Source organism: Lissotriton vulgaris, chromosome 11 (genome assembly GCF_964263255.1).
Source record: "Lissotriton vulgaris chromosome 11, aLisVul1.2, whole genome shotgun sequence".
Classification (NCBI taxonomy): Eukaryota; Metazoa; Chordata; class Amphibia; order Caudata; family Salamandridae; genus Lissotriton; species Lissotriton vulgaris.
Genome location: NC_141699.1, coordinates 44,134,783 through 44,156,001, shown reverse-complemented (window position 1 = coordinate 44,156,001; position 21,219 = coordinate 44,134,783). Strand labels below are relative to the sequence as shown.

The following is a 21,219-nucleotide window of genomic DNA, read 5'->3' as shown; positions in this document are numbered from 1 at the left end:
TAAGCTGCAGCAGTCTAGAGGTGGGCGGACGATCCTCCCTACCAACACGACCCTTTCCAAGCCCTTGGTTATAGCTTTGGTGTTGGACTTGGCTCTTCTGGCAGGTTCACCCCTGAAGTTTTTGCTTATTATATGTAACCTGGGGATGGTGATTCCCACTCTGAGTGCGTGTGGTGAGATAGGCCTGCCCTCCCATAGGAATGCATGGGGAATGTATGTGTCCCTGGTAGTTCCTGATGCGTGGGGTGTGCAGGGTCGAGTCTGGTATGTGCGAACTCGTGAGATTGAATGCTGCGCAATGGTATATGCGGTATGATTGTGGTATGATTGTGTCTAGTGTAGTGTAAAAACTTTTAGAAGTTGGCACATTTGTGCAATGTGTGTCTGGCGTGTGATTGGCTGAGGCTGGCTGGAGAGCCTGGCTCCAAGAGTCTGGGAGGGTCTGCCCCGGTGGTGAATGGAGTGTTTAGCATGCTGATATGAGGGGAGGAGTGAGCCTGGGTCTGCTTGTGGATTGACTGTCTGGTTTGAGGGTCCTGAATGAGGCTGGGTTTTCCCCACACAATGCTGGCTCCACCCCCTGGGGTGCGTCTGATGTCCCTAGCCTGGCCAGTGAAAGGAATCCCCCATAACCAGTTCTAGCTGGTTCTCCCCCTGCCTGCCCCTTTAGACAAAGGATGTTGGGTATAAAAAGGGTGCTGTGTCACTCTAAAAAGGTTCTTGTTTCTGACTTGAATCCTGCCAGGGGCGTGCTGCTGCTTGGGCTTTTGGAAAGGCTTGTCTCCCTGAGCCCTGCCCAGCCCCTGGATCCCTGATGGATGCCTGAGGACTTCTGGGGGAACCCCTCTGCCTTGCTGGGCTGATTGGGGGACTTTACTTTGACTTTGCTGCATCCCCGAAGAACTTTACTGCTTGCTATTGCACTAGCGCCTGAGAGCGCTTTTCATTGACCCCTGGCGCTTGAGAGCGCGATCTGTGTACCTAGCGCTTGGGAGCGCTGTTCTTACCAGCCGGTGCCCACCCGGCATTTGCCCCGTTCTTGAAAAGGGCCCTGGGCCCCAGCAAGTCCCTTCCTCGTTTTATTTGTCCTTTCGAGGGAGCCTACCCCTCGTCATTTCCCCCGAGTTCACCGCCGCCGGGGTTATCTTGGCGTGTAACCCCCTTGCCCTGACTTGGGAGTGGTGATCTCTGACTGACTTTGGCGCAAGCCCTGGCCAGCCAGGGATCCCATTTCTAACATTTGGGGATAGAATTCCATCCTTCTAGAAGGAGAGACATGTACACACCAGTATACCTGGTACCAGTTTAAAAGAGCCTTGGCATCACAAATTGGATGCTGCAGCTACAGACATGAGTCTGGGCTCCTGCTTCTGACCGAAACTCCGACAGGGGAGGCCTGGACAATAGGTTTCCTGTCACAGGGAGGTGTAACTGGGTGCATCACCAGTGAAGGGAGCACATCACCAGTGAAGGGAGCACTTCACCAGTGAAGGGAGCACATCACCAGTGAAGGGAGCACATCACCAGTGAAGGGAGCACATCGCTAGTGAAGGGAATGCATCACCAGTGAAGGGAGCGCATCACCAGTGAAGGGAGGGCATCACCAGTGAAGGGAGCGCATCACCAGTGAAGGGTGCGCATCACCAGTTAAGGGAGCGCCTCACTAGTAAAGGAGCGCCTCACCAGTGAAGGGTGCGCATCACCAGTTAAGAGAGCGCCTCACTAGTGAAGGAAGCGAATCACTGGTGAAGGGGGTGCATCACTAGTAAAGGAGGCGCATCACTAGTGAAGGGTGCACATCGTTAGTGAAGGTAGCGCATCGTCAGTGAAGGGAGCCCATCACCAGTGAAGGGAGCACATCGTTAGTGAAGGGAGCACATCGTTAGTGAAGGGAGCACATCGTCAGTGAAGGGAGCGCATTTTTAGTGAAGCAAGCACATCGTCAGTGCAGGGTTTGCCTCCCCAAAGCTATAACCAAAGGCTTGGAAAGGGTTGTGTCGCTAGGAAGGATCGTCCGTCCACCTCTAGACAGGCTTTAGTGTATTGGGTCTGGGTGGGTGCACTCAGAGTGCTTTGAAGTCTGCACTGGGGCCACATTTGGTGTCCCTGTGCATAGCCCAGTTCAAACCAGTTGCAGGGGCTACCAGACCCTGCTCTTGCGTGAAACTGGACAAAGGAAATGGGTTTAGCCACCCCTCTTTCCTGACCCTCCCATAGGTGGGTCCCCAGAGTATGTGTAAGTAAGGAACCCCTGTCAACAGGACTTTAGTTTTAGGCTAAAATGGGATAAGGTTAATCCTAAAAAAGTGGAGGAAACTATCTTCAAGGTTAACCGATTACAAGTAGCTACTTGTTTAACGAATACCCATGAGCCAGAATTGATAGTCCAGAATTTTGAAGTTCTTTGTGAGAGTGTGGCCACGTATTTATTTAAACCAGCGGGGAAGGGTGGCACCCAAGACAACAAATGGTTTGATGCTGAATGTTCCGCAGCACAAACACTACTGAAAAAGGCTTTACATAGAGTCCCACAGGATAAGGCAATGGTCAAGAGAGCAAGAAGAAATTATAAAGAGACCATTGAAAAAAGGAAACTGGAATTGAAAAAATTAGCCTGGGATGAGCTTAAAAAAGCCTCTGACCTAAGGGGTAGTAGGTTGTTTTGGGAAGTTATAAATCGACCTTTCCTTAGTAACGAAAACAGGACCATGATTACGCATATAACCGGGGAGGACTGGGAGGCCCATTTCTCCAGGATTTTTAATCCAAAGGGTATCACCCTGATAAATGAAAGCGAGGACAAAATCAATCTTAATATTGAGACTGCACAAAAGCTTAGTCTCTCGCTTTCCTTGGGTGAAGTGGAGGAGGCCCTGAGAAGAGGTATTCCACTAAAGGCACCAGGTCCTGGCGCTGTACCCTTGGATTTGTTTAAAATTAATCTTGTAGTTTGGGTACCCCTGCTGCTTAATGTTTTTAAGCTATTATTGTGGGGCGCATTCCATCATCTTGGAAAGAGGCAGTAGTAGTGACAATTTTCAAAAAAGGTAATAAAAGCGACCCCTGTTGTTATAGGCCAATCTCCCTAATAGACGCTTCTTGTAAGCTATTGGGGAGAGTAATATTGGCCCGCCTAGAGACATGGGCAGACTCCTCTGGACTTATTGTGGATTCACTATATGGTTTCAGAAAAGGTAGAGGGACAACGTAGCAGTGTCTCAATTTGGCCCTGATTATGGGTAAGTACATAAAGGCTAGGGGTGTTTCCATGCACCTGGCCTTTATGGACTTATCCAGTGCTTTAGATACTGTGTGCAGGAAGAAACTGTGGCTACTAATGGAGTCCATGGGTTTTGAAGTACCGTTGGTCACTTTGCTACGTAGATTACATGCTGTAGCCTCCGTGGCTATTCGATATGGCCAGGGGGCGAAAAGACAGGGCCCATTCCATCAACGGAAGGCTTCCGCCAGGGCTGTATTTTGGCCCCTTTTTTGTTTTTAGTTTACACAAATGGTTTAGAAAATTTTTTGTTGGAAAAAGTTTTGGACTTTCCTAAAATAAATGGAAAACACATACCTTTATTGTCTTATGCAGATGATACTGTGTTAATGACTTTAACTGCAAATAGTACGCAAATATGCTTGAATGCTTTTAATGAATTTATGTTGGGTTTAGACCTAAAGGTTAACTTCAAAAAATCATTCACAATGGTCTGTGGTCCAAACAGGACCAAAACCTGTAAATTTGTAGTGGATAACCTGGCTATTGAAAAAGTTCCAAATTTTAACTATTTTGGAAATGTTTTTAATAAATCCTTGAATTGGGACCCTCTAACAACAACACGGGTACAAAAGACAACCAGATCGATAGAGGCCCGCTTCCGTTTCGCAAGCAAACTAGGACAAAAACCAATTGCTGAGTTAAAGACATTGTACAAATCGAAATGCTTGCCTGTCGCAACTTATGGAGCAGGGTTATGGGGATACCATAAAAGTACACAAATACAAACCATAGAGAACAAGTTTTTAAAACGTCTTTTATCAGTTTCAAATAGTTCTCCTAATACTTTTTGCCACTCCGAGGTAGGTCTGGACTTCGTGAGTGACAGTATTCATGTGTCCCTATTGCTCCTATGGGGGAAAATATGGTCCTCAGAAGATCTGCAGTTTTCAAAAGACATTTTAAAAGATTGTGTAAATTTGGATAATGCCATGCAGATCCCATGGCTGTGTTATGTAAAGGAAACCTTTTTTAAAATTGGTCTTGGTGACTTTTTTGATAACCCAGATTCTATTAAATCGGATACAAAGATGGTGATTAAGAACGCATATCGCACTATATTAGGCTTGTCCAAACATGAAAAACATTCATCACATCGAGCAGCTATACCACAGCAACAATTCTATTTATCTTTTACTACACATACGAAATGGCGTTTTTACTTGACTAGACTCCAGTGAAATCCACTGCACTTTTTAGTGGCTTTTCCGAAGCAAGAGGGTTGGTGTGAGAGACAACCCCCTTGCCCATGTGATAATGAAGCTCAACAATGCACATTGCTCTTTGTGCTTTTTAGCACAGTTTATAAAGCTCCGAGAGATCGTTTTATTAAACCCCTTTTAAGAGAAATTAGACCTTGCAACTGTAAGGAAGGTTTTGAGCACTTAAGATCATTGCAAACTGCTGTTATATGTAGCTCTATGCTCAGTTTTATTAGATCGGCAATTTCAATTAGGAATCGCTATTGATATTATGTTTTTGTTAGGATATACTGAGTTTGCTATTGAAAGTTACTGAAATTTTATAGATTCGATGATCTATATGAATACATCCAACTATAATGTACTAAGTTCTGGCAGTTGTCCTGTAAAAGCAGGCGGGTTGGTGTGAGAGGTTAACCCACCTACATGATGTGATGATATAGGTTGGTAACGCACAATGCACTTTATATTTGTCCATTTGCTCCTTGAAGGACATTCGATCTTGACTACTTAGGAAAGCCTGGATTAACTGGGATTTTTATAAATTATTATTTTGTTTTTAATGTAATTCTATGCTTAGGCGCTATTGGATTGATTTTTAAGAATTTATATATGAAGATAACGTTTATAGGTATTGTGCTTTTTTGATATACTGTGTTTAGTGTTTGTGTTTGAACCTTTGGATAAGAATTACCATTTGTGAATTTGTATGTCAAACTGTATACATTTATGATTTTTTTTTTAATCGAATAAAGTTATGACTGACTGACTTTAGATTACACCTGGACAAAACTCTGAAACTGAATCCTGGAACTTCGATGCTCTACTCAAGGTTAGAGGATGGAAAAATCTCCCTTGGGGTCAAGGAGTGACTCCCCTGCTTGGCGGGCACCAAAGTCGCATCTTGCCGGTCTGCATCTCCGAAGCTCCTGCAGGACGCTGACGACTTTGCAACATCAGAGGTAGATTTCCAGACTTCTTAGAGGTCGCCCGAGTCCCCAGCAAAGCTGAGACCCGCAGCCCTTGTGAGTGACGTGGAACCGGAACTCCTCGACACCATGCACATTTGCAAGTGCATTTACTTCTCGACGTCTCTTGAAGTTGTGCTTTGGGTTACTTGTAGCCCAAGCCCCGAGGACCATCTGCACCGAAGATTGTTGGCCTACACTCCACAAGTGTTCCGTGAGCCCGCTTCTTGCATTTCCTCTCGAGGCCCCTTAGCGATCCCTGGTCCGTCAACTGGTGGGTCCCTATGAAGGCAACTGTGATTTTCCTTTGGCTTCTCTTGTTGCTCCAGACGTGTCCTGACTCCCCACCCCGTGGTGAGTCCCTTGGCCTTGCTAGTCCGCACCGAAGCATTTCTTTACTTTCTGCGTGGGTTGCTGTTGCCAAGGCTTCTTGTGTTCAATCCGAGCACTGACACTGCAGCACTCGACATCCTTTGTGGGACAGCTCGATTTCAGATCCTGGTCTTGGTCGACGCCTCCTGGTCCTCGTGGCTGAAGAGTCAAGCTTCACCTCGTTCACCTGAAATCACCTAACATTGGTGGGCATTCGACTATCATGCCCCTGGTTACTGGCAAGTGACCCAGACTCTGTCCCCTCTGCTTTCAGGTTCTTCTCATCTTCTATCCAGGCTTGGATCACACCGGACACTTTCCACTTCGACGACAGAAGCACTTTGCAGCAGAACGCCATTGAAAACAATGACGATTCCCGACACCAAAAGACACCTATGCACTCGGCTTCTCTGATTGAGGTAACTCGAGTACTCCGGTGCTCCCATGGGTGTTAGCACTAGAACCCCTTAAGTCTAAAGGGGTTTGCTCAAAGTCCTCTCCTAAGTGTCCTTTATCTTTAAATTTACAACCGCGACTTTCCCCATAGAAGCTAACGGCGTCTCGCTTCTGTGTTCTCACACTGCACACTTCACCGTGGGTCCCCTGTGTCACTACCTTCGGTGGTTCCTTGTGGGTCTAGCGATTCTACAGGCTCTAGGCCTTGTGTCTAGTCAAGTCGTGGTTCTTATACCACTTTCTTAATATATGGTTTGGTACGCCCCTAGGGTTCAACGTATATTGTGCTAGTTTACTGTGTGATATTAAGTGTAACATATGTTCTTTTACCTCTAGCCTCGTTAAGAGATTAGGAGGGTGTGTTTAGAATAAATACATATATTTTATATATATACCTGGTGTGGATCTCCTTTCATTTGGTCATTCATGAGATTATAGACTGGTAAAACAAGCTTATTAACATTCCTTCGAGTCTTAGCCTGAAGGCTGCTCTCTATAGCTACCACTAGGGAAGCTTTCAATAAAGGTTTGCTTTAACCTATCACCTCTAAGGGGTTGTTTATACTGGTGCAAGGTGCCCATTATAACTAGTGGACAGCATATGACAGGCCAACTTCTCACATATTGTACTGTATTGGATTGCATTTTTGTATTGTACTGTATTGTAGTATTCTATTGTAGTATTGTACTGTATTGTATTTTATTATAATGTTGTATCGCACTGTATTGTATTGTATATTATATATAGTATTGTATTGCATTGTTGTATTGAACTGAATTGCATTGGTGTACTGTATTGTGAGTGCCATGATCTGTCATGCGGTGTAATACTTGCCCAAGCAGAATCCTCCTGCCCTAGTTCTGGCTCGTGCAAAGGACGGAAGGACAGCCATAATTCCACCAAGAAATAGCAGATTAGAGAACAAGTGGTGTCACGTGATCACTGTCAGAAAGGATCAAGGGGCAGATGTATCATACCATTTTTTTGCGACAAAAAAATAGGAAAATGGAATGTATCAACTAAAACATCTCGCAATTTTAAGGACTCGCAAATTTAGCGATTCCTTAATATTGCGTAAGCATTTAAGGAATCGCAAATTGCGATTCCTTAAATGCTATGTATGACGCATTTAAGTTTTGCGAATTTAGGCTAAGAAATCGCAAATTACCACCAACTTGTAGTTGGTGGTAATTTGCGAATTCTTTTACAAATGCACTTTTTGGCATTTGTAAAGGTTCCATGTGACTCTCATACATGCCCTTAGGGCATGTATGTGCGCCATATGCGCACACATGTCAATTTCAGGGATGCAGCAGGGTGTTCTTAAGACACCCTTGCACCCTTGAAATTATTTTCAATTTGGGATTAGCAAATTGCGAATCGCAAATTGAGAATAACTTCCCATTCATTCCTATGGGCCTCCTGGCCCACAGAAATGAATGGGAAATAGTTCCTTAATTGCGATTAGCAATTTGCTAATCGCAATTAAGGAATTTTAAGAAATCGCTAAAAAATTGCACATTTCTAGATACATACCATTTTGCAATTCTCAAATAGCAATTCTCAAAAAAATCGCTATTTGAGAATCGCAAAAGGGTATCTTGATACATCTGGCCCCAAGTGAGGTGTCCGAAGTCAGATACTGCAGTTCCACACTGTCAGGAAGGATCATCAGTAAGAATGGTCTCTCTCTGCCTCTTCTTCTGTCTTTGTGCTCTCACTTCCTGCCCGGCCCCTCTACCCTGAGCCCCTCTACCCTGCAGTCCTGCACCATCTCTCCTCACTCAGTAGTCACAGTGAGGTGGTGGTCAGGGCCTGAGACTGCACTGGAAGAGCAGGAGGAACAGAGAGGTGCCACGGATGTGAAGGTGCAGGGCCTGGGAGTGTGACCGGGTGGGGATGGGGAGAGAGACATGGGTGGGTAGCGGTGCAAAAACCTGGGCTGTAAAAGGGACTGTGATCAATCAATCAAGATTTGTAAAGCGCGGCTGCTTCACCATGAGGGTCTCGAGGATCTGTGTGACTGGGGCTGACAGGGATGCAGAAAGTGGCAGACTGGGAGGGTAACAGGGGACGGTGAAAGGAGGTGACAGTGGCAGGTGGTGGCACTGTGACAGGGACTGCAAGGGTGGCTGTGAGAGGAGGGGGCATGACAGGGGTTGGGAGTATGGTAGGGACTGCAAGGGTGATTGAGAGGGGTCATGACAGGGTTGGGAGTAGGGTAGGGACTGCAAGGGTGATTGAGAGGGAGCATGACAGGGTTTGAGAGTATGGTGGGGACTTTGAGAAGAGGGGGCATGATAGGGTTGGGAGTAGGGTAGGGACTGTAAGGGTAACAGTGAGAGGGGGCATGACAGGTGTAGGAAGGTGGCTACCTGACTATGGTTACCCCAGATTTTTTGCCTTGTGTTTAACTGGTTTTCGAATTAGTTGGCCTGGTTCCCTGCTAATCAGGGCCCCGGACTACCTGCTCTCTCTGTAAATGGGTTCCATGTACCCTAGGTGCATAACTAGATTGGCTTGGGTCACCTTATCAGCCCCTGTACAGAGCACTATAGGTGCCCAGGGCATAGGTGCATCCAAGGCCTACCAGGGGCTGCAGCATATCTTTTGCCACCCCTGGCTGGCTATCTAAAATTGACACAACTGGCTGATCACTCAGCTGGGGCAAGGTGGTGTAATCACCCCTTGCTTAGATATAGTATGCCTATATCTAAACCTATCTGGACACTTATATACCTATCAGTCACTCCTATGGCAGGCCTTAACAATCCTGGAGGCAGAGTGCTTAGTTTTATGTGAGATGGTGCTCTAGCATGAGCTGAGCCTGTCTGCAGCTGTCGGGACCAATTCCCTAAGCTGTTCCGGGATAATGCCAAACCATATACTATTAAGTGCATTATAATCCTTGCGGTCATATGTTAACTTTGGTTTGGCTTTATCAAAACATGTCGTGTAAGGTGTCATACGATTTGGAATACTACCCAGTCCTGGCGACGGGGGTAGCATTCCACCCCTCTAGAGGGAGACGACATGTTACTTTGCTAAAACGCGGTTGATTTTAAAAGAGCCTCAGATCCACAAAATGGATGCTTCTGCCACAGACACAAGTCTGACCTCCTGCTGCCGACCGAAACTCAGCAGAGGAGGCCTGGACAAAGGCTTTCCTGTCGCAGGGCGGTGTTACACCACCCCAGACAGGAGATAGTGGATTGTAACAGGGAGGTTTGAAAGAAACCAGACACTGCCTGGGGCGCACAAGGCTGCCCCTTGCATAATCCGGCCAAACCGTTTCTGGGGCACACCAGCCCCAGTTCCAAAGGAAAGGGGTGTATCCACCCCCTTCCTGGGTCCCACCCATAGGAGGGGACCTAGCAGGTAATCCAGCCCCCTAGATTGGTATAAGAATGGGAGCAGTGCCAACGCACTCAGATTATCCTGATGAAACATTTGAAACGAAACTCTGGACCCTTTGACATCCTACTCAACGTAGAAGACTGAAGAATCTTCCTTGTGGTCAAGGAGTGACCATCCTGTGCAAACAGGCACCATCCAGCACCTCGACGTCTGCTTTGTTGCAGTTCCCGCCAGAACTCGAGCGACAGAGATCGACGAGATCAAGCTTGCCTGCCTTCTTACAGCCCGATCCACAGTGCCTGCAGAGCTGAGACCTGTGGAGGCGACCGGAAGCGTGGGGCACGCCATCTTGAAAAGACCACGAGACGCTGACCGCGCAGCCCACGAGTGACCCTCCAAGCTGTACACCGGGGTTTGAGAAGCCCCAACCCTGAGCCACTCTTGCACCGAAGCTCACCCCTCTACACTCGACGAGTGCTGCGTGGGGCCCTTCTGCTTTCTTTGGCTCAACGCGTTGGCCCGGTCACTTGCCAGCTGGCCTGTGGCCCCTGTGCCGACAAAAACCTAAAACTGACTTGCGATTCTGGTTGCTCCAAACTTGCACCAGCTCCTCTGAAAAGGAGCACCCGCTCTGACCCTCCTGGTCCGAGTGAGAAGCAATCTTCCGGTCCTGCGTGGATTGCTCTTGCCAAGTGTTGTTTGCTCCAATCTTGAAGCCGACTGCGCCGACGGTGAGAGCCTGCGTGGGACAGATCGTGACCTGCTCCTGGACGTCGCAGATGCCCCAGAGCCCACGTGACAGCGGAGAGAAGCTCCTCGACAACCGCCTGATTGCGCCCGACATTGCCTGGTTCCGTCCTGGTTCCACCCTGGTCACTGCTGAGTGACCCAGACTCTGTCCCCTCTGCTTTCAGGTACTTTTCTACTCTGATCCACCCTTGGATCACACCGGACACTTCTCCTTCACATCGCCTGCAGCATCTTCAGCTTCAAGCACCAAGAACCTGCGTGACAAAACCCGACGCCACTTCGACCCTATGCACCCGCTTCCTGTGGGTGAGGTAACATTGCAACGCCGGTGTTCCCACACTGGTACACACCTCTAGGGTCTGTGTCTAAAGTTTGGTCCTTCTAGGTTCAGCGGAAGTATCCATAAACTCTATTTGTGTAACTTTTATGCACCATTGACATTGCATTGGTGCAAGCCGCGCTTTAAGCGCTGCACCCGAATCCCGCGGGCTTTTCCCCGACTTCAGCATTGCTAGTCCCGACTGCTCCCAGCGATTCCCTAGGCCCTAGGCCTAACCACTGTTCGATTGGTATCTATTATACCACTTTTTTAATATATGGTTTGAGTGGCCACCCGCCCTCATCCATAATTGTGCAACTTTGTATGTTATACTGTGCTTTTGATTTAACGCTTGTGCCCCTTTGCTCATAAAGAGTACTGGGGATTATTTTAGAAATAAATACATATATTTTTATAATATATACTTGTGTGGTGTCCTTTCATTTGATATTACAGGACTGTGATTGGTAAAACAGCTCGCTTAACACGACCTCTTAAGTTAAGCCTTTAAGGCTTAGCTTATTAGCTTAGCTTAGCTTAATTTAGCTAATTCCCAGGCCACTACCACGATCACGCAGACCCGCCCAGCCGATTCAGGACTGACGCAGTAGACTGCTGCCAGGGCAACGCCGCCTTCCTCGACCTGCGGACACGCCCACTCGCGCTGACCACGCCCCCTCACAGTATATGTACGCGCGCTGACTGAGAGCGAGCGTTCATCGAACTCACTCCTGAGGCGAAAAGCCGGGAGTTAGCATCTCTTTTTAAAACTTGCATAACTTGTTCTTAACTTAGCTAATTCCCAGGCCATTACCACGATCACGCAGACCCGCCCAGCCGATTCAGGACTGACGCAGTAGACTGCTGCCAGGGCAACGCCGCCTTCCTCGACCTGCGGACACGCCCACTCGCGCTGACCACGCCCCTTCTCCACGTCACTCTCTGCTCGATAAATCATGTGGTATAACCGGAAGCGCAGCGGACGAGCACAGCGGGCGCGACGAATGCGCGCCAAAAGCGCGCATAAGGCAAGCTCGTCTGCGCTCGTCCTCGCCGAGGACGGGCCAAGGGCTACCCCCCCTGCCGCTCCGGTCCCACGACCAGCTACCAATACGGTGAGACTCACCTACACCTCTGCCAAATTATTTGACCTCAGGCACGTAGCTGATTTACCTCATGCTCTACCACATCTGGCGTATACCAATCCCATCCTAGGCCCATACCAATGTCCTACTTGCATAAAGGAAACCCCTAAACCCTCTACAACTGTCCAACTACTGGTTCAAGCAGCGCTAATAAATGCCAGATCCCTCCCCAAACACAAGCTAGAAATTGCCCACTTGATAGACACATATAAACTGGATCTCTTATTCATCACAGAGACATGGGGGGATGAAGCCTCCGGCCCAGACTTCAGAGCTGCCACCCCTATCAACTACAATGTATGCAGACTAGACAGGCCTAAAAAAAAGGGTGGAGGCATAGCAATAATCTATAAAGACCAGTTTAAACTCACAACCACACAATCTAATTGTCCTGAATACGAGGCTTTCCTTTTCACACTAGGCCTCTCGGCCAAATCATCGTTTAAGGGCATGCTAATCTATCGCCCTCCTGGGTCAAGATCCAAGTTTCTAGCCAACATAGGCAATATGATCGAAGCAGCTGCAGGCTCCCCACACTTCACCATACTAGGTGACTTTAACTTTCACCTAGAAGCCTTCAACGACCACGATACAACGCAGCTAACTACAGACCTAGCAGCTGCCGGCCTGCTGCAATTGATACAATCTCCCACGCACCAAGCAGGCCACACACTAGATGGTCTATTCACCAACAGTCCCCTTATAACCGTTACCCAAGTAATCCCCCTGATCTGGACAGACCATGCAGTGATCTGTTTCTCTGTTGAAATTAACCCCACCAAACCTCCTATTACAACCTCCTCTCAATTTTCCTACAGAGACTGGAAAAACATCAATCTAGCTCATTTAACAGAGATGATGCAGGAAAGTCATATCCCCAACGAACAGGACCCCACTATAGCGTCTTCTAATTACTTGACTAACTTAAACACGGCTTGTAACAAACTAGCCCCGATCAAAACTTCCCACCGTAACAGGAAAATACCATCAGCTCAGTGGTTTACAGAGCCCCTTCGGATTCAGAGACAGTATTGCAGGAACCTTGAAAGGCAGTGGCGCCGCCACTATAGCCCTGCAGACAAAACGACCTATAAAAACACCCTTTCCATCTACAAAAGACTTATAGTTTCAGAAAAAAGTCGTTATTATACTTCACAAATTAACCAGGCGAAAAATTCAGTAGGAGAACTATTTCAGGTGGTTACAACTTTGTCCAACCCCCCGCCCCGCGCCTAGAAGGCTCTCAGTCTCTATCGGACGCTCTGGCCAGTTTCTTTGAGGAGAAGGTTAATTCCATTTTCCTTACCTTCTCTCATTCTTCCCCTTCCCATCAGTACTCCTCCCATCTTTTCATCTTTCGACACCATCAACCGGGAACATATTCAACATCTGGTAGCCAGCACCAAATCTGGATCCCCCCTCGACCCATGTCCCCCAGCCATTCTGAATCTCATCCCAGAAGCCATTTCTCCCGCGTTGTCTACTATCTGTAATGCCATGTTTTCAACAGGCATCTATCCATCGGTTTGGAAGGAGGCTATCATTAAGCCACTTCTAAAAAAGCCAACTCTGGACCCTCTTCTCCCTGCCAGTTATAGACCTATCGCCTGTCTCCCCTTCCCAGCCAAGATTTTCGAAAAAACAATGAACATCCAACTTTCGAAATTCATTAATGACAACGATCTACTTGATGACACCCAGTTTGGCTTCAGACAGGGGCACGGAACGGAGACAGCACTGCTTAAAGCTGCAGATGAAATCAGAGCAACGATGGACAAGGGAGGAGCGGCGGTCCTAATACTTCTGGACCTCTCCGCTGCATTTGACACGGTCGATCATGTCACTCTGATCGACCGTGTCTCGGCTTTAGGAATAAGAGGCAAGGCCAAAGATCTTATTGCTTCATTCTTGTCCAACCGCCCTCAGACAGTCAAGATGGGTAATTTCACCTCCCAGACCTTCTCCCTCCTCGCTAAGTCCGACGCTTTTCAATATCTATGTATCGGACTTAGCGAGGGTGATAAAAGCGCATGGAATTGCCCTTACAACGTACGCCGATGATACTCAACTAGTACTATCGGTGCACAATAATGGAACATCTGTCGCAGCCAACTTCCAAGAGGGAATGAAGGCGATAAGCTCCTGGATGTCATCAAATTGCCTCAAACTAAACTCCGATAAAACGGAGGTGATGACATTCGGGAACTTGCAGCCGGCATGGTCCCCACAGTGGTGGCCATCTCAGTTGGGTCCCCCCCCCAACCGGTAGTCAAGGTCCGCAACTTGGGAGTCACATTCGACAATAAGTTGACTTTCATCCATCACGCCAACGCTGTGGTATCATCTGCCTTCTACACCCTAAAAAAAATTTAAAAACTGCTTCCTTACTTACCACAGTCCGCGGGCAAAACACTTACCAGCACCTTAGTGTTCTCAAGAACCGATTACTGTAACTCCCTTCTTCTGAACGCTCAGGAAAAGGTACTCAATAAACTCCAGATGGTGCAAAACGCCGCGGCCAGAACCCTACTATCCATCACCAAATTCACCTCAACGTCCCCGTACATCAAAGAGCTACATTGGCTCCCTATTAGGAGCCGAATCAAATTTAAGGCTCTGTGTATAGCCTACAAAACTCTGAACAACTCTGGACCACAGTTCCTAAAAAAAGCCCTCCGCTCAGTGGAACATCTTAGGACCTTACGATCGTCCTCAGCCTACTTGTTGAAAGTCCCACGGACAAGAAAGGCCAGCTGGGGAGATAGATGTTTTACTATCGCTACTGCCAAACTGTGGAATACACTACCACTCCACATCAAAACGGCCCCTACGCTGCTCGAGTTCAGAAAGAGCCTTAAAACATGGTTGTTCTCTTCCTAACCCCCCCTCATCGCAAGAAGTGAGTTCTGTAACGATAGCGCCGAGACACCCGTACGGGTATTTGCGCGCTTTAAAAATTGCATAAAATAAATAAAATAAGGCTGCTTAGTCTATACTACCATTAAGATAGCTTGTCTAACAAGGTTGACTTACAACCAGACACCATAAGGGATTGTTTGGACTGATACAAGGTGGTTCCAGAATTGGAAACATCATATATCAGGCCAACTTCTTACAACAGGGTTGGGAGTATGGTCGGGACTGTAAGGGTAACAGTGAGGGGCATGACAGGGGTTGGGAGTATGGTACAGACTGCAAGGGTGACAGTGAGGGGGCATGACAGGGGTTGGGAGTATGGTCGGGAATGTAAGGGTAACAGTGAGAGGGGGCATGACAGGGTTGGGAGTATGGTAGGAACTGCAAGGGTGACAGTGAGGGGGCATGACAGGGGTTGGGTGTAGGGTAGGGACTGCAAGGGTAACAGTGAGGGGGCATGACAGGGGTTGGGAGTATGGTACGGACTGCAAGGGTGACAGTGAGGGGGCATGACAGGGGTTGGGAGTATGGTCGGGACTGCAAGGGTGACAGTGAAGGGGCATGACAGGGGTTGGGAGTATGGTAGGGACTGCAAGGGTGACAGTGAGGGGGCATGACAGGGGTTGGGTGTAGGGTAGGGACTGCAAGGGTAACAGTGAGGGGGCATGACAGGGGTTGGGAGTATGGTACGGACTGCAAGGGTGACAGTGAGGGGGCATGACAGGGGTTGCGAGTATGGTAGCGACTGTAAGGGTAACAGGGAGAGGGAGCATGACAGGGGTTGGGCGTAGGGTAGGGACTGCAAGGGTAACAGTGAGAGGGGGAATGACAGGGTTGGGAGTATGGTAGGGACTGCAAGGGTGATTGAGAGGGGGCATGACAGGGGTTGGGAGTATGGCAGGGACTGAAAGGGTGATTGAGAGGGGGCATGACAGGGGTTGGGAGTATGGTACGGACTGCAAGGGTGACAGTGAGGGGGCATGACAGGGGTTGGGAGTATGGTCGGGACTGCAAGGGTGACAGTGAGGGGGCATGACAGGGGTTGGGAGTATGGTACGGACTGCAAGGGTGACAGTGAGGTGGCATGACAGGGGTTGGGAGTATGGTAGCGACTGTAAGGGTAACAGGGAGAGGGGGCATGACAGGGTTGGAAGTATGGTAGGGACTGCAAGGGTGACAGTGAGGGGGCATGACAGGGGTTGGGTGTAGGGTAGGGACTGCAAGGGTAAAAGTGAGAGGGGGCATGACAGGGTTGGGGGTATGGTAGGGACTGCAAGGGTGACAGTGAGGGGGCATGACAGGGGTTGGGAGTATGGTAGGGACTGCAAGGGTGACAGTGAGGGGGCATGACAGGGGTTGGGAGTATGGTAGGGACTGTAAGGGTGACAGTGAGGGGGCATGACAGGGGGTGGGAGTATGGTAGCGACTGTAAGGGTAACAGGGAGAGGGGGCATGACAGGGGTTGGGTGTAGGGTAGGGACTGCAAGGGTAACAGTGAGAGAGGGCATGACAGGGGTTGGGAGTATGGTAGGGACTGCAAGGGTGACAGTGAGGGGGCATGACAGGGGTTGGGAGTATGGTAGCGACTGTAAGGGTAACAGGGAGAGGGGGCATGACAGGGGTTGGGTGTAGGGTAGGGACTGCAAGGGTAACAGTGAGAGGGGGCATGACAGGGTTGGGAGTATGGTAGGGACTGCAAGGGTGACAGTGAGGGGGCATGACAGGGGTTGGGAGTATGGTAGCGACTGTAAGGGTAACAGGGAGAGGGGGCCTGACAGGGGTTGGGTGTAGGGTAGGGACTGCAAGGGTAACAGTGAGAGGGGGCATGACAGGGTTGGGAGTATGGTAGGGACTGCAAGGGTGACAGTGAGGGGGCATGACAGGGGTTGGGAGTATGGTAGCGACTGTAAGGGTAACAGGGAGAGGGGGTATGACAGGGGTTGGGAGTAGGGTAGGGACTGCAAGGGTAACAGTGAGAGGGGGCATGACAGGGTTGGGAGTATGGTAGGGACTGCAAGGGTGACAGTGAGGGGGCATGACAGGGGTTGGGAGTATGGTAGCGACTGTAAGGGTAACAGGGAGAGGGGGTATGACAGGGGTTGGGAGTATGGTAGGGACTGCAAGGGTGACAGTGAGGGGTGATGACAGGGGTTGGGAGTATGGTAGGGACTGTAAGGGTGACAGTGAGGGGGCATGACAGGGGTTGGGAGTATGGTAGCGACTGTAAGGGTAACAGGGAGAGGGGGCATGACAGGGGTTGGGTGTAGGGTAGGGACTGCAAGGGTAACAGTGAGAGGGGGCATGACAGGGTTGGGAGTATGGTAGGGACTGCAAGGGGGACAGTGAGGGGGCATGACAGGGGTTGGGAGTATGGTAGCGACTGTAAGGGTGACAGTGAGGGGGCATGACAGGGGTTGGGAGTATGGTAGCGACTATAAGGGTAACAGGGAGAGGGGGTATGACAGGGGTTGGGAGTATGGTAGGGACTGCAAGGGTAACAGGGAGAGGTGGCATGGCAGGGGTTGGGTGTAGGGTAGGGACTGAAAGGGTGATTGTGAGAGCGACACTCATTGGGAGGGTGGCAGGGATTTGCTTGTGACAGGATTGAAGAGTAGATGTAAGAGGTGAAGAACAATATTTCACAAGAAGGTCCGGATGTAAAATATTGAAACCATTACAATGCCCTTGTTTTGGGAGTGGGAAGCATTGGAGCAGTTGGGTGCCAAGGCCAAGACTCAGGATGCTGTTCCCAACTTGTTTCCTTTTATCTGGCTCTCAAGCCTTGGCAACCCGCCTCAACAAAAACCAGGACCCTAGGGCCTCTTTCACTACTGACCTGAATTGTGCTGTTCAAATCAGCAGTGGCAAGGGGTGTGAACATTGTCACCAGAGTGGAAACGACGAAATGTACTTGTTTTACACCTCCTGTGGTGATACCTAAATCTGTCCTTTGCACAGTAGCTGTGGCTCTAGCTGCCCTCCATCTTGTGGAGGCTTCTCCCCTCCCACACACGAGGGACATAAGGAAATGGAGTCGCCCTTCCTGCAATAGAAACTAAAATAGGACTGCGTCTCTTGCATCCAGATCTTTATGGATAAAGGGGCGGGCATCTTGTCATGGCTAAGGGGTGCCCCTCGACCATCTCTTTCTACTCTGCCGGATCCCAGGCTCACTTTTGACTGTAATCCAACTTTGGTGTCCAGATTATCAGGAGACTCGTTGTCGCCTTTGCTCTTGGCTGGCTCTGTTCTCTATACTTCTGTCCCTCTGTCTCTGGCCGAAAGAGGTTTCCACCTGGACAGATATCAACACTGACAGTGACTAATATGTGGCGTCTTTTCTGCATTGAGATGCAATAGTAGGTGATCACACGCCCAATTTTTAAAATCTTATCCAGAAACATACTTCTGTCTTAAAAAGGGTTCTACAAGTTGTGCTCTCATCTTCTACTTAAAGAGTAGAGTTATCTGGAGAAAAGCATCCCACTCACTGCTCAGGGTCGCGATCCGCACACAGACTAAAGCTCTTGGCCGCCCCTCTCCCCTTTTCGAAGCTGATGCTACCATCGCCATATAGAGCAATGGGACAATCCTCACCCAAGCTGCGGACCGTCATCCAGGCACTTTTGAGGAAACGTCTCACAACATCAGGAGTCTACACCTAACAGCGATCTCCATCCTGCAGAGAGGTGGCTCAGCCCCCCCCCCCCCACTCCCTCTCACAGCTCCCCCAAGTGATCCTGTTGCATCGTCCCTCCCGCCTTTTCACTCCTCCCGCTCCCCCACTCCCACTTTCCCATCTCCCCTTCTTTGCCAGATGGATCCGACTCTCACATGATGATCAGGGATCTCACCCAGCACACTGCCCACCCCCCTAATCTTGGCAGCCATAGCGATGGCTCTCACTCGGCCACTACACTGACAGCCACACCCTGCGCTAGGCCCTGCATACTCGCTACTAACATGTCCCCTACACGTCCCATGGCTCACGGGTGAGCTCTCTGAAGTCTGAAACCCCTCTCTCACGCTGTATCAGTACTCACACAACCTTCACGTCACTTGGGAACCAGCTCAAGAGTCTCCCATCGCTCCCTGCAAGCCTGGTTATCTTCCCAACTCACCCTTCCTCTCTTCTAGGCACGCACATGTTCGGATAAGACACTTTGGACATCGCAACTGGTTAAGATAAACGTCGTATGTAGCACTATCCCTGACACATCGCGTTTAATTCCGCATATCGCCTTGAAAAAGTCTGTGTGTAGACGAAACATGTGTTGGCAATTGGCGGATTCCATGTTGGGAGAACCAAAAAATAAATACAATCAACAAACTGAATCGTTGGACTACCTCGGGCTCTTTGTACTTTGTGCGAATTTACCATTGGCTTTCTCTGCAACATTGTTGAAATCAACTGAGTCGGATTATAAAACGTATAATAGTTATAATTATCCTGTACATTTGGGACTATTGATATTACTAAGGGGAGTGCTGAACAGAGCTCTAGATTACCATCAATTTTCACATGTTAGTTTCTAATGTGTTAGTAACACCTTTGGTAGTAAGTGCACTTGAGACACAATAGCACCCCAACTAAATTGTGTTTAACAATCAATTGATTCAACCATAACATTCTTCCATTTGATTGTGCGGTTTCCCTTATAGGGCCCACTACTACCGACCTCAGTTCAGTACCTGAAGGACATTAAGCGGCTTCGCCCCGTTCACTGGGGGGAGGGGGGGAGCGGAGCTCGCGTCCAAAGGTGGAGCTGGCACAAGGGATTTGAACCATTTAAAGAAATAAATCCTAGACACTGTTTCTAGTTTATATCCATGGAAAACCTCCAATCCTACCAGAATCAGCATGTTGGGCACCACCAGGTAATCATCTTCACTCCCAGAAGACATCTCGGGCACGAAGAAGAAAGTGCGGTCTTCTAGGAAGGACACCGTCTGGTTTTCATGGAAAGTGATGTTTCTTTTCTGCTTGTACTCTCTGCAAAACCAACAAAAAAACAACACAGTTATCATGGGTAGACATTTTCTACATTCTCTGAAGAGTTGCTTTCTTGAACATCAATGTTCAAAGATGCACGCTGTAAAAAGGGTCAGATAGAATTAAAGTTTTTATTCCATTTACTTTAAGGGTAGATTTGAATCTGTTCATATAACATCCGTGAAGAGGAATGGTGGCTGTCCTTTAGGACTAAAAAAAAAAAGGGAGCGGTGGAAACCACACAACAGACATCCAACACCACGCTCACATTGTCCCATCCAACAGAACGCACGAAGGACCATCCAACACCATACTCACACCATTAATCACCACACTCACACCAAACATCCATCACCACACTCACACCAAACCATCCATCACCACGCTCACTCCAAACATCCATCACCACGCTCACACCACACCATCCATCACCACGCTCACACCAAACATCCATCACCACACTCACACCACACCATCCATCACCACGCTCACTCCAAACATCCATCACCACACTCACACCACAACATCCATCACCACGCTCACACCAAGCATCCAACACCACGCTCACACCAAACATCCAACACCACGATCACACCAAACATCCATCACCACACTCACACCAAACATCCAACACCACGCTCACACCAAACATCCAACACCACGCTCACACCAAACATCCATCACCACAAACACATTGTCCCATCCAACAGAACGCACGAAGGGCCATCCAACACCATACTCACAGCATCCATCACCACGCTCACACCAAACGTCCATACCGGACCATCAAACGCCAGCTCACATCACACCATCCATCACCACGCTCACACCAAACATCCAACACCACGCTCACACCAAACATCCATCACCACGCTCACACCAAACATCCATCACCACGCTCACACCAAACATCCAACACCACGCTCACACCAAACATCCATCACCACGCTCACACCAAACATCCATCACCACGCTCACACCAAACATCCAACACCACGCTCACAGCAAACATCCAACACCACGCTCACAGCAAACATCCATCACCACGCTCACACCAAACATCCAACACCACGCTCACACCAAACATCCAACACCACGCTCACAGCAAACATCCAACACCACGCTCACACCAAACATCCATCACCACACTCACACCAAACATCCATCACCACGCTCACACCAAACATCCAACACCACGCTCACACCAAACATCCATCACCACGCACACATTGTCCCATCCAACAGAACGCACAAAGGGCCATCCAACACCATATTCACAGCATCCATCACCACGCTCACACCAAACGTCCAACACCACGCTCACACCAAACATCCATCACCACGCTCACACCAAACATCCATCACCACGCTCACACCAAACATCCATCACCACGCTCACACCAAACATCCATCACCACGCTCACACCAAACATCCATCACCACGCTCCCACCAAACATCC

General features: G+C 48.9%; 1 protein-coding gene across 2 annotated transcripts in view; it reads right to left on the bottom strand.

The window, feature by feature from the left end:
* SCARB1 (scavenger receptor class B member 1) overlaps positions 1–21,219 on the bottom strand; it is a 549,841-nt gene that overhangs the window by 290,514 nt on the left and 238,108 nt on the right. For both annotated transcript variants that reach the window (XM_086942688.1, XM_086942687.1), the window contains exon 3: positions 19,618–19,759. In XM_086942688.1, the coding sequence (XP_086798814.1) occupies positions 19,618–19,759 (142 nt within the window). The remainder of the gene's footprint in view (positions 1–19,617; positions 19,760–21,219) is intronic.